The sequence below is a fragment of the Arachis hypogaea genome, chromosome 18 (genome assembly GCF_003086295.3).
Source record: "Arachis hypogaea cultivar Tifrunner chromosome 18, arahy.Tifrunner.gnm2.J5K5, whole genome shotgun sequence".
Taxonomy (NCBI): domain Eukaryota; kingdom Viridiplantae; phylum Streptophyta; class Magnoliopsida; order Fabales; family Fabaceae; genus Arachis; species Arachis hypogaea.
The window spans coordinates 7,194,308-7,206,913 of NC_092053.1; the positions used below are offsets into that span (position 1 = coordinate 7,194,308).

Here is a 12,606-nt window from a genome sequence, read left to right on the forward strand (position 1 = left end):
TAAAGCCCAAATAAAATAGTATCTAAAGCCCAAAAGATAATATATCTAAAATCCAAAAAGATAATTATCTAAGGAATAAAAGATAATATCTGGTTTTATTCTCATTTAATTCCAAATCAAAAGTAATAATGACTTATTCAATTAGCATTTATAACAATAAATGAGATCATCATTATATAAGTCATTTAATTTGAAATAGCATAATTTGTGATTATAATTAATATATATATTGGCCACAAATAAGTTAGAAAATTAAATAATTTCCTAACATATATATGTATATATGACATTTTCTGTTACCATGTATTTATCTATGATATGGCTTTAAATGTTAACTTTGCGAACAACTAAAAGATTTTCTTTCACCATAAGTAAGTTAATCACGTTGAACCAATAAAGGCTTATATTAACATTTGCTTATGAAATCTAAGTCTAGAGCCAAGTAGGTCCTTACGACAAGTAACACCTAAACATTTGACATTGATCATGACGTGTTAAAAGTTGGGGTGTTACCAAAATTAGAGGTCGGGGATGAAGTTCAATACGAAACATGACTTTATTGAAGCAGTGAGGGAGCTTACCATACATGAGGGGAGATAAATCAATTTCAGAAGGAATGAGAGTTATAGGGTGAGAGTTGTTTGCAAGTACAAGAAAGAGGGTTGTATTTGGGTTGCATATGCTTCTATGGATCATGAAGAGACTTGTTGGTAGATGAAGACATTCAACAATGTCCACATATGTGCTAGGAGGACTAAGAATAAGGCAGCAAACAGAAAGTGGCTTACCTCAAAGCTAGTCAAAAAATAAGAAAATATCCTAACCTAAAACATGGAGAAGCGTCTGATTGTTTTAAGAGGAAGTGTGATCTTGAGTCCTCTCTGACTAGAGCATTAAGTGATGCAAAAAATATTGTTTATGGGGATGTGGCAGCACAATACACACTCGTCAGAGACTATGCAGAGAATCTTCTAAAAAGTACCCCTGGCTCAACTTTTAAAATAGGAGTGAAGCCGCAACCTGAAGGAGATCCAATTTTCGAAAAAAATGTACATATGCCTTGATGGATGTAAGAAAGGCTTCAAGGCTAGATGTCACCCTCTAATTGGATTAGATGGATCCTTTTTTAAGACTCACTTTGAAGGCAAATCCTATCCGCAGTTGGACAAGACACCAACAACCACATATATGTCATCACCTGGGCCATTGTAGAGGTCGAGAACAAAGACAATTGGTGATGGTTTTTAGAGCTTCTACTGGATGATCTGGGTGATTACACTCGTAATGGTTGGTGCTTCATGTCGGACAAGCAGAAGGTAAAATTTAATATTTAAAACAATTTTGAGTGCTATGTTGAGGGACTATGTTGGGACATAATATAAAATTTAGGGTTCGGTTAGGTCATAAAGTAGAATTTGGAGGGCTTAATTAGGGCTCGATTACAATAAATGTTAACTTTGTTGCATATTATGGTAGGGGTGAATTCCAGCAGTTCGTGAATTGATGCCTGAAGTGCATCATAGGTTTTGTGTGTGGCACATGTGGAGGAATTTTAACAAGCAATAAAAAGAGGAAGAGTTGAGAAGCTTGTTATGGGAATGTGCAAGGGAGACAACAAGGCATGGCTTTGAGCAGAAGATGGAGAAGATAAAGAGAAATAATGAAGATGCCTGGGCCTACTTGAACAAATGGCCAAAGAAATCATGGACCAAGGCATACTTTAGCCATGGTCCTAAGATGGATAACATTTATAATAATGCATACGAAATATTCAATGTAAGGATAAAGGAGTACAGGGCAAAGCCTATAATCACTCTACTAGAGGAAGTCCGCATGTTCGTCATGAGAATAATTACAAAAAAATAAAGTGAAACTGCAACACCACATAGGCAGGTTACCTCCTATTCAAAGGAGCAGACTAGAGAAGATAAGGAAGGAATCACAAAAATGGCGTCCGGTGTGGTCTGGAGATGATAGATATCAGAGATTTGAGATTCATTGATGGTCAACAAACATGGCTATTGATTTGGGGAAGCAGATATGCACATATAGATTCTGGCATATTACAGGTATAAGTTTGTTTTGTTGCTTATTTGCTACTAGTTATAAACTGTTTCAGGCATACATTTTTGCTATAATTGTGAACTATTGTAGGTACTATATTTTTGGTTGAAATAAATGTGTTAGGCATGCAATTTAGGTTGGGACAAATTCTGATTGGATGTAATCTGTTTTTGGTTGGAACAAATTCTAAATTCATGTAAAATGTTTTTGGTTGGAAAACAAATTCTGATTGGATGTAAACTGGCTTTTAGGCATGCCATGTGTCCATGCATGTGTTGTAATAGCTAAACTGAATGAAAATCCTAAAGACTATTGTCACACTTGGTTAACCATGGATTCATATAGAGCAACATATGTCCATTCGTTAAATTCTATCCCTGGACAAGCAATGTGGGAGAAGTCTCAGTATAGTAGACCTGAAGCACCCAAAATTTAAAGAAAGCCTGGTCCTTTGAAGAAGAAAAGACGGAAGGATGTAGATGAGGAGCCTTCAGTAAGTAAGAAGAGTAAGACTGGAGCAATGAAACTAAATAGAAAGTACAAGGAGTTTACTTGTACTTATTGTGGGATAAAATGTCACAAGCTGCTCCCACAAAAAAGCTTATGATATTGCAGTTGCCTTTGCTGCTGTTGCAACAGCAGTAATTTCTAAGAAGAAAAAAGGGGTTTCTAATGCAAATAAAACCATAGAGGGTGTGTTTGCATAAGACGAAAAAGGAGAGGCTGACCCTGCTCCAACTACTGATGTTGCTACTTCTGAGACCCCAACAAATGCTAATGCTCCTTCAGATATTGTGATATCTCAATCACCTTTTTCACAAGAAGATGGAGAACAAATAACCATTCAATTTGTCCTTATATTTGTGGATTTAAGGTTTATTTTAATTATCTATTCAGTTTAATTATGTCTCAAACTGATCCGGACTTGTATTCTACTCATGCAACTATAGATAATTTCTGCAAAGAAGCCCAACAAATTACAACCAAAGAGAAACACATCTCCAGTCCCAAGAACAACTAGTATTAATCCAATGTAAAGAGCAAATTCTAGAACATCTTTAAGAATGACTGAAGTCATAAAATTTGTCCGTACACTAGGGATGAAGCCAGCCTTCAAACCTCCTAGAAAGAAGTGATTGATTTCCAGCCGTGATGGATTATTATAATTAGGATAGTTGCTTTTTTAATTATGTTTATCTTGTGTCACTAAAACATGGTTATATGTGTGTCTATATACTTGGCTATTCATGACTTTCTGAATGTATTTTGTTGATACTCTATTATGTTTATTTTAGTCAGCTTGTTTTGTTCAGTTAATAACAAACAATGCCTTTGGATATTGGTTATGCATGCCTTCTTTTTTTGGATCCTAAATGTAGAGACTTGATTTAAAATTTATGAATGGTACTAACATGTTTAATATTTAGCTACAATTCTTTACTATTGTAATATTACATATATACCAGAGGAGCTAAAACATGCTCTTTTTTTTTTTTTTTTTCATATTTGCTTTCTACAATGCTTTCATTCAACCCTAAACATATACACCATCAGATACACAATTTTAATCAAAATTTAACCATGCTTATACCATACACAACAATCACAAACACACCTAAACAAATAAGCAAACTTAAAATACTAATTGATAGTTTCAAACACTTAATTTCAGCTTCTATTGAAGTAATTTTCCATGCTAAATTCATCTTCTAACTCTCATTATTACTTTCAAGTTGTGCTTTGCCCACTAAATTCTGTTCTTCCTCGGCATCTGTCCACATAAAAAAATCACACCACATTCTCCCAAAATTCTGTCAACTCCTCAATAACCAAGAAAAAGAAAAAAAAATTTAGCATACCCATCAACAAAAGTACCAGTAGCAATACATTAAAGAAGACATTGCATTTACATTATAATTTAGATACCCATAAAAAGGTCTTTTAAGATTGACATTCGTCCCAAATCACCGAACTACTGGATGCATTCCACAACCACACTAATCATGAATCTTTCCCAATCTCCCACAATTAAAGTTCCTTACGAAAGCACCATGAGAACATGACCACGCAGAGTTTTAGGAAAAGAGAGATGCAAATTAGGGTTTTAACATCTTTAGAAGGGTTAAATTGAGTAAAATCAAATTTTGTCACATCATTTAACCATTACACATCTATCTTAGTAACTTAAAGCGCCATATCAAATCTTCGTTCACAAAGATAACTCTAAAGACAAACGTGAGTCATGATCTAATATTTAAAGATTTTAATTGAGTAATTTTAAATTTAAATATCGAAATTGACTTCGAATATAACAAACTACAATTTTAATATAACAAACTACAATCCAAACACACATTTAATAAATAGGAAAGCTACTTTGGCCAGTAATAATGGTACTAAGTTCGATAAATGAACGAAGCCGTTAGGTAAGCCTGGCGCCAAGAGGAGGGGACAAAAGAAAGAAACAGCTATAAACTAAAAAGCTGAAAAACAATAAAAAATAAAAACAAAAATAAAAAGCTAAAACATAAAAAGAAAAATAAACAACGATTTAAAATGCTGGCTAACGAGGGAAGAAGGATCTAGAACAAATTCCCCATCTCGCACAACAAAAAATATAGAAAAAAAAAACATAAATAAATAATAAAATAGTCAATTATCATTAAATTTATCATTTTTATAGCATATAAAACACTATTTTAATTCAAAAATTAAATATTTATTTTCTCACCTCACAGATCTAACGGTCGATGCTTCTAAATTTTTTTTTTGTCAGACTCACAATTCACAAAAGCATAAAATCAAATAAATTATTCTAGACTCTTCTCTATAACCTATCTAACAACCAGGATTCGATCCAAACCGTCCATCAAATCAACGACCGTGCCGCTTTATATATACCCCTTGCAGAAATTCATCCTTGTGTTTCGCTTCGCTTATACCTCCTCTGAAAGAAAGAGATCTGGAGTCTTCATGTTCTCGCGCCAGTTGGTTACATACACCACGCCAACCTTATTTTGGGGGGAAATATAATTAGGGTTTCGTTTCTTCGATCGATCAATCGATCGGAATCGGTTTCTGTTGAATTGTGATCTGAATTTGATTGTGTTGTGAGATTGTGAAGATGTTTGGGAGGGCGCCAAAGAAGAGCGATAACACCAAGTACTATGAGATCCTCGGAGTATCGAAGGAGGCTTCGCAGGACGATTTGAAGAAGGCTTACAAGAAAGCCGCCATCAAGAATCATCCTGACAAAGGAGGTGATCCTGAGAAGGTAGCCATCCTAATGATTCCATTCGGAAAACTCTGAATAGAATTAATAATTTAAATTGATTCTTAATTAGTGGTGATTATTTGTTGACGAAATTGTTTAGGATATAATTGTTTTTTATTTCAATGTTATTGCGATTCTGATTTGCTAATTTGCGGTTGTGATTAGTTTACGTAGTAGTGATGTGGTAGATTGCACTTCGCCAGAGTGATTATGACTGTAGTTTGTTTATTGGTAGCTGCGGTGATCGATCGAGAGAAATCATGTGAGACGAGGCCTTACACTTTCACGTTTTCTTTCTGTATTTTTGGTGTGTAGTTTAAAGAGCTGGCACATGCTTATGAGGTGCTGAGTGACCCGGAGAAGCGTGAGATTTATGATCAATATGGTGAAGACGCACTTAAGGAAGGAATGGGTGGCGGTGGTGGTGGCCATGATCCATTTGATATCTTCCAGTCTTTCTTCGGGGGAAGTCCATTTGGCTCCGGTATGGTTTTACGGACAATTCTTTTTATGGGAGCCGTCAAAGCTAGCATTTATAAAGAAATTAAAGGTTTCTAAAATTGTTTCGTTGAGCAGGTGGTGGCGGCAGTAGAGGCCGGAGGCAGAGACGTGGCGAAGATGTGGTTCACCCCCTGAAGGTCTCTTTGGAGGACCTTTACCTTGGGACTTCAAAGAAGCTTTCTCTTTCACGGAATGTCTTGTGTTCTAAATGCAACGGGTGTGTTTTGATTTCGGCATTGTTGGTTTGCATGCTTGTTGGCCCTTTTTTCAACAATTGGTTCTTACAGAGTGCACGGCTTGTTTTGTAATTGATTACAGGAAAGGGTCGAAATCTGGAGCTTCAATGACATGTGCTGGCTGTCAAGGTACTGGTATGAAGGTTTCCATTAGGCACCTTGGTCCCTCTATGATTCAGCAAATGCAGCATCCTTGCAATGAATGCAAGGGTACTGGAGAAACAATCAATGAGAAAGACCGGTGCCCACAATGCAAGGGCGAGAAAGTCGTCCAAGAGAAGAAAGTGCTCGAGGTCCATGTGGAGAAGGGAATGCAGAACGGGCAGAAGATTACATTCCCTGGTGAAGCTGATGAAGCAGTATGTTGAGCATTTAAGTCATATTATTACTGATATTGAATTGTATATACTAAAGGATTTGTGCTGACTTCGATCTTCTGCATTTCTTGCAGCCCGATACAGTCACTGGAGATATTGTCTTTGTCCTTCAACAGAAGGAACATCCCAAGTTCAAGAGAAGGGATGAAGACCTCTTTGTTGAGCACTCGCTGTCCCTGACTGAGGCTTTGTGTGGCTTTAAGTTTGTGCTCACTCACTTGGATGGGCGGCAACTTCTCATCAAGTCAAATCCTGGTGAAGTTATTAAGCCTGGTACGTAAATGTTGCATCTATGCATTGTGCATTTTTGCTCCTCCAAGTTTTCCGAATGATTGAAAATTGTGATTCGTTTCATTTGTGATATTAAAACTTGCTTGAAATGCCAGATTCTTACAAGGCAATAAACGATGAGGGAATGCCAATGTACCAGAGGCCCTTCATGAAGGGGAAGCTTTACATTCACTTCTCGGTAGAATTTCCTGAATCTCTGATCCCTGATCAGGTGAAAGCTTTGGAAGCTGTTCTGCCACCAAAACCTACTTCACAGTTGACTGACATGGAGCTGGACGAGTGCGAGGAGACCACACTGCACGATGTGAACATGGAGGAAGAGATGAGGAGGAGGCAACAGGCTCAGCAGGAGGCATACGACGAGGACGATGATATGCACGGTGGTCATCAGAGAGTACAGTGCGCTCAGCAGTGATGATCTTCATACAGAACAAGTGTTGATCTTCAGTCAATTCATATGTTATTTTTAGCCGTGTGCTGCGGACTAAATTAGTGTTTGATTAAATCTGATTTTTGGATAAAAAACAAACAGAGTAGCATTTATTGTCCAAGGGTAATTCCGTTCGGACATCCTAATATCATCAATTTTGTTCAATTTTACTCTCTTCCTCCTATCCGCAGGCCACCTTCTTCTCTTCTCGGTTCCTTTCTCCTCTCTTTTTGTTTGTTTGTGTTGTGTGTGTATGGTCTTAACAGTATCGACGAATATTTAGTAATTTGAGGAGGGGAATAGTAGGAGGTTAATATCTGCAGTGAAAAAGACAAATATAAGACAAATATAAAAGGAAAAATCTTTAGTTATTTAACATTTTCTGTTTAACATCACATAACCAAAGAATAATGAGAGTGTAAAATCTGTTCAATTTTAAACCGTGATTTGGTTTGATAAATGACATGAAATAACCCATAAATTTGATTAAAATTATGCGTCTTGATAGTTCAACCGCAAATTATTTTTGATATTGGGATGGAAATGGTGTTTTTTAAGATTATGGATGATAAGGGTGTTATTCTTAAATGTGGAACTTTCTTATTTAAAATGTGGAAATCGGATCATCCGATTTTTTTGGGAATAAAAATCGGACCATCCGATTTATTAAGAACAAAAGTTAGATCCTCCGATTTATGAAAAAATCACAACAAACAAATCGGACTCTCTGATTTGATATTTGAAAAATTTTAAAAAATCACCTTATAAAGTAATCGGATCTACCGATTACTGATTCCTATATCAAAATAAAAACACATGCACCACTAACAAAATTGAATTGCACACTATCTTCCATAATAAAATTTTTTAGCCTAGTTCAACATCCCAATTGTAGGATTATCACTTTTGATAATTTATACTTATCTCAATTGTATTATTATCACCTCTGCTAAATTTTACTTTATACGAATTTGACAGCATGGATGCAAAATTTGTTTTTATATTATACGAGCACAAGAATTGAAGTGATACAGGAGTTCACAGCCATGATTAAAATCTTTAGGCAATTCTATGGTGTCTATGAGTTTTTGTCTAATTTTGTCTAACTTATTTTTTGTAGTAAGTTTTAATTTTTTAAAAATTATTTATTCTTATATTTTTTAAATTAAATAATAACTTTTAACTTTTTTAGTAAATAGACACCACTTTTTAAGTATCATAGCATTCACCAAATTTTTAATCTAAGTTGGTTTGATACTATTTTCTGCAAAGATATGCTGCACTGCACTCAGCCCGAATACAACAACTCTACCTGCCCGAGCAACTATTCTCTTATCTGTCAATATATTCTGCTCATCCAACTTCCAAGGCTCGTCGACTATGTTTCCGACTCTCTAGTTTAGTTGATAGGAAATGATACAGACATTTCTTGATAGAAGCTTGGCTACTGATGCCGTTTTCTTCCGAATCGGATAGGACAATTGTTTCGCCCGCCATGTTACCGCTAATGTTTCTCATATGTAATGCTGTGTATATCAATTCTAGGCGGCTTCTTGTTCATAAACACGAGACTACCGCATCTCGTTCCTTTTAGGATAGTGAGATTTACAGTTTGACAATCTATTTTTTTATCACTTGGAAGTTACAACTAATGAATTTGCATCATTTCATTTCTGAGATCAATTTCAACAAAAGGAGCATCAGGCGCAGTAAGCCAGTAACCCAAACTACCTCTCCAAGAGGCAAGAGACGTGAAGGAATGCACACAAGGGAGTGCCAAATATTCTCCCAATAAACCCCGAAGGTTTTTAAAGAAACAAAAATTGTCTATCGTACCTTGTCATGGGAAATATCAATCTTCCTTTGCAGATACCGAAATAACTGAGAGATTGTAAATGTAGCCTTGTCCCTTGATTTGATACATAATTTTGCCACTGCTAGAAGATTTTTAAGCTCCGTACAGTCATAATTGTTTCCAAGATCAGGGTCTATCATCTTATCTATGGAATTGTAAAATCGGGATTGTTGGATCCATGGGATTAAATCTGAACCTTCCATCTCTGAAGATTGGCCGGTGACCAATTCCAGTATCAGCACTCCGAGTTGGAATATGATCTTGCAACTCTTCTGCTTCATGCTATCTGAAATGCAAGATGAGGCCAGTGAGCGCATTAACGTGAAGTAACCAAGAATAAGTACCTCAGTTTTGTTTTCTGTTGAAAGAGAAGGACCTCCTGAATTCGGCATCATGACAGAGTTTGCATTGGGAGTAAGAAGGCCAAAATCTGATAGCTGTATTAGAGAAGAAAATCTGGTGTCATACTATTTTAACATTGAAGTGATTTATTTACTTCTGGCATGCCAATCAAATATAGAAGATGATAGTTCTAGTGAGAAAAGAAATGTTTCCTTACTTTAGCTGCAAAGTTCTCATCTAACATAATATTGCTCGAGCTGATGGAGACATGATATGCCGGTGGATCACTGAAAAGAAACAAGTATTCCTGCAGCCACAATCAACACAATAAAATACCAAAATCAGAATCATGTTTCACAACTTTTGTGAAACGTTAAATAATTTGTCACAGATATAAGTGACAAAACAGCCTCATATATTCGTGTTTCTACAATCATATTGGTCAAAAGAAAGAACTCAGAAACAAGCCAAGTCATACAGAACTATCTTGCAGATACATATTTAAGCTTTTGTTTTTCATTGGCAAACTGAATGAAACATGCAACTGTTGGAAACTCTCTAAAAATTTTAATCTTCCTGTATACTAACATGTTTTAAGGTTATATATATATACATATATATATACAGAAACTAATTTACACTCGCTTCCACGAAACCAAGTAACATAGTTTCCAATATTTATTTTATCATAAATGCCAACACTGAGAAATGCTAAACAGTTCCAGCTTAGCAGGGATATCACGCATCCAATAGCAATTCATGAACTCAATGAGACATTAACTTTTCATAGTCCTCAGATTACTTGCATTAGAAAAATATGATAAGAAGAGTGTAGTTTCAAGTCAAAACACATTAGGAAAATGTGGTTCTTTGACAAGCTTTTGTTGAAGAGCTTACCAGTGCTGCCACAACTTCATTAGCAATCTGCAACCTGGTCCTCCAATTTAAGGGAGTCTTCAAGGGATCTACCAGCATTCAAACATTGAAATAAATAAAAATAGTTCCAATTATTATTGAGAGGCTCCTCTAAAATCCTTCTAATTTCTTTCAAAATTTACCATTGAGATGCTCCTTTAAGCTTCCATTCTCTATGTTATCGAATATGAGCAGTCTGCAGAAATAACCCCAAAGGCAACAAGAAACCAGTTAAAAAATTTGCTTTACCTATCACATCTTCATTAATTAGACTGTAATTCTAAAACGCCCTCTGTCAATTTTACATTGTCTTCAGAGTACAAAGATAAAAAGGACAGTAAAGGGTTTTCTTTTGTTCATGAAATCGGATATGAAGAACACAATCCCATTTTTTAAGTTTCGTATATTTCGTATTAACATGTTTTATATCTGATAGAAACAAATAAATCAACTTCTACTCGTGCTTGTAAAAAAGAAATAACTTCCTATATAACATTCTTACATGCCAATTAAGCAATAACATGGCCTCATGGTTCACACATGTAAGAGTTTTATGTTATCCTTATCAATATTAAGTGAAACAGAGGATAGATACTATTTAGCTACCAATAACCTCTTATCTTTTCCCACAGAAAACCCTTTGAGGGAGAGAAGATGGCGATGATGCAAGCGCCCCAAGAATTGAATCTGTCTGCAGAAAACATCATTTTGTTGACCAAAATCTTTCACTTCCTTGACCAAAAACACACCACCACCACCCTCACCAAACCTGGCAGCATATGCAGTAACCTCAGAGTTGCTATAAATGACTCTCTGGAAACCATCAGTTGCCCTTTTAACATCCTTGTACGGAATTCTCCTCACAAAGAACACCCTACCTGAAAGAAACTCAACTCAAGAAAAACACTCTAGTTATCCAAATTGAACCAAATTCAAAAGTTTTTAGGAATTAACGCTGAACTTCTAGTGAAGTGATCGCAAAATTGCAGCATTCATACTCAATCAATCGCTTCAAATTCGTAAGTGAAAAATAAAAAACCTACAGCATCCAAATTTTGAGCTACAGAACAAACAAACAACACAATGATGAGCCATTCAGCATTACAATCAGCTAATTACAAAGCTTTTAAGAGTTGACACTGTGACTACAAATCGAAAGCATTTTAGAGAAAAAGGAAGCTTCAAATTAATAGTAAGCAAGCAAGGATCGAAATGAATTAGAATTCATGAAATTCGACTAAAAACAGAAGAGAGCTGCACTCAATTATACAGCAGAAGCAACAATTATTACGAAAATTAAACTAATTTGGCAGCTCACAAGAAGTAATAGTTAACTAGTGAAGTGATTATGCAAACATGGAGCTTTCGCTTCAGCCGAAAGAAAAGCAATTAATAACCGTGAAAATTATTAAAAATAAAGATTAAGAGAGGATTAACATGAAGGAAAATTGAGGAACAATAGGTACCGGAACGAGATCGGTGAAGCCATGCAAGTAAGCGGTGGCGGAACTTGCGGATCAAGAGATGATCCATTCTGATAGCGATGGAGACGATGGAAGTTGTTGCTGTCGGTTAACAGCGATAACGGAGTTTGTTGTGACGAAGATAACGGTAACGCCGCCGTCAGAGCTCATTCCTTACTCTTCTGGTTAACTGCAGATTCCTTTTGCCTTTGATTTCATTTTCATTTTCATTTGATTCTCTCTCTGTGACACGTTAACAGATTGCTGATTCTATTCAACCTGAGTCACGTCAACCACTCCATTCGGTAAAATATTAAAGAGAAGCAGTTAAACCAAAACCGTTTTCCTGTTTCTGTTTAGCGTTAATTGGTTATATTGACTATTAACTGAATAACTGATTCATTTAGGGGATATTTGATTGGAAGAAAAGAAATATACAGAAAGAAAATAGAAAAGAAAAAAAAAATAAAAGAAAGAAATTAAGTAAATTTTTATTTTTCTTATGTGTTTGAATGTAAGAAAAATAAGAAGAAAAAAGATATTATAAAAAGATAATTTTATTTTTGTATTATAAAAATATATTAAAAAAATAAGGGATAATATTAAAAGTAAAGAGAGAATTAGTTTTTTCTTTATTTTCTTTTTATCCTTTTTTTTTCTAATTTTTCTTTTTAATCAAACAATAAAAAATAATTATTTTTTTTCATTTTCTTTTCTTTTATTTTTTCTTCAAACAGACAGTAGCCTTAAGGGTTTAGGTAGAAAAAAAGCTCAGTAAAATTTATTATTTTTGTTTGACACTCTTAATCGTTAATCTAAGTTTTCTATTTTAATAATCTAATAATATATTTTTAAATT

At 35.1% G+C, this 12,606-nt stretch overlaps 2 protein-coding genes across 2 annotated transcripts; one reads left to right on the forward strand and one right to left on the reverse strand.

Annotated features, from left to right (window-relative positions):
- The first annotated feature begins 4,772 nt into the window (after positions 1-4,772).
- On the forward strand, positions 4,773-7,338 carry LOC112772564 (dnaJ protein homolog). Its single transcript, XM_025817532.2, has 6 exons — positions 4,773-5,338; positions 5,654-5,822; positions 5,915-6,056; positions 6,158-6,434; positions 6,527-6,725; positions 6,839-7,338. Exons 1-6 carry the CDS (start codon positions 5,189-5,191, stop codon positions 7,156-7,158), a joined length of 1,257 nt encoding a protein of 418 aa, XP_025673317.1. The 5' UTR covers positions 4,773-5,188; the 3' UTR covers positions 7,159-7,338.
- On the reverse strand, positions 6,834-12,136 carry LOC112772565 (probable receptor-like protein kinase At1g49730). The gene is made up of 8 exons (XM_025817533.3): positions 11,752-12,136; positions 10,899-11,163; positions 10,429-10,481; positions 10,268-10,335; positions 9,588-9,677; positions 9,405-9,465; positions 9,010-9,314; positions 6,834-7,490 (listed from the first exon to the last, which is right to left on the reverse strand). The coding sequence occupies exons 1-8, from the start codon at positions 11,816-11,818 to the stop codon at positions 7,341-7,343; spliced, it is 1,059 nt and encodes a 352-aa protein (XP_025673318.2). The 5' UTR covers positions 11,819-12,136; the 3' UTR covers positions 6,834-7,340.
- Between the last annotated feature and the right edge of the window lie 470 nt (positions 12,137-12,606).

Excerpts from the sequence above, each read along its gene's own strand:
- LOC112772565 (XM_025817533.3), bottom strand. The coding sequence starts at position 11,818 with ATGGATCATCTCTTGATCCGCAAGTTCCGCCACCGCTTACTTGCATGG. Across the intron at positions 9,678-10,267 it reads ATGAAGTTGTGGCAGCACTG|GAATACTTGTTTCTTTTCAG; the intron begins GTAAGCTCTTCA and ends TTGTGGCTGCAG. Across the intron at positions 9,315-9,404 it reads CATGATGCCGAATTCAGGAG|ATAGCATGAAGCAGAAGAGT; the intron begins GTCCTTCTCTTT and ends CTTGCATTTCAG.
- LOC112772564 (XM_025817532.2), top strand. The coding sequence starts at position 5,189 with ATGTTTGGGAGGGCGCCAAAGAAGAGCGATAACACCAAGTACTATGAG. Across the intron at positions 5,339-5,653 it reads AAGGAGGTGATCCTGAGAAG|TTTAAAGAGCTGGCACATGC; the intron begins GTAGCCATCCTA and ends TTTGGTGTGTAG. Across the intron at positions 6,726-6,838 it reads TGGTGAAGTTATTAAGCCTG|ATTCTTACAAGGCAATAAAC; the intron begins GTACGTAAATGT and ends TTGAAATGCCAG.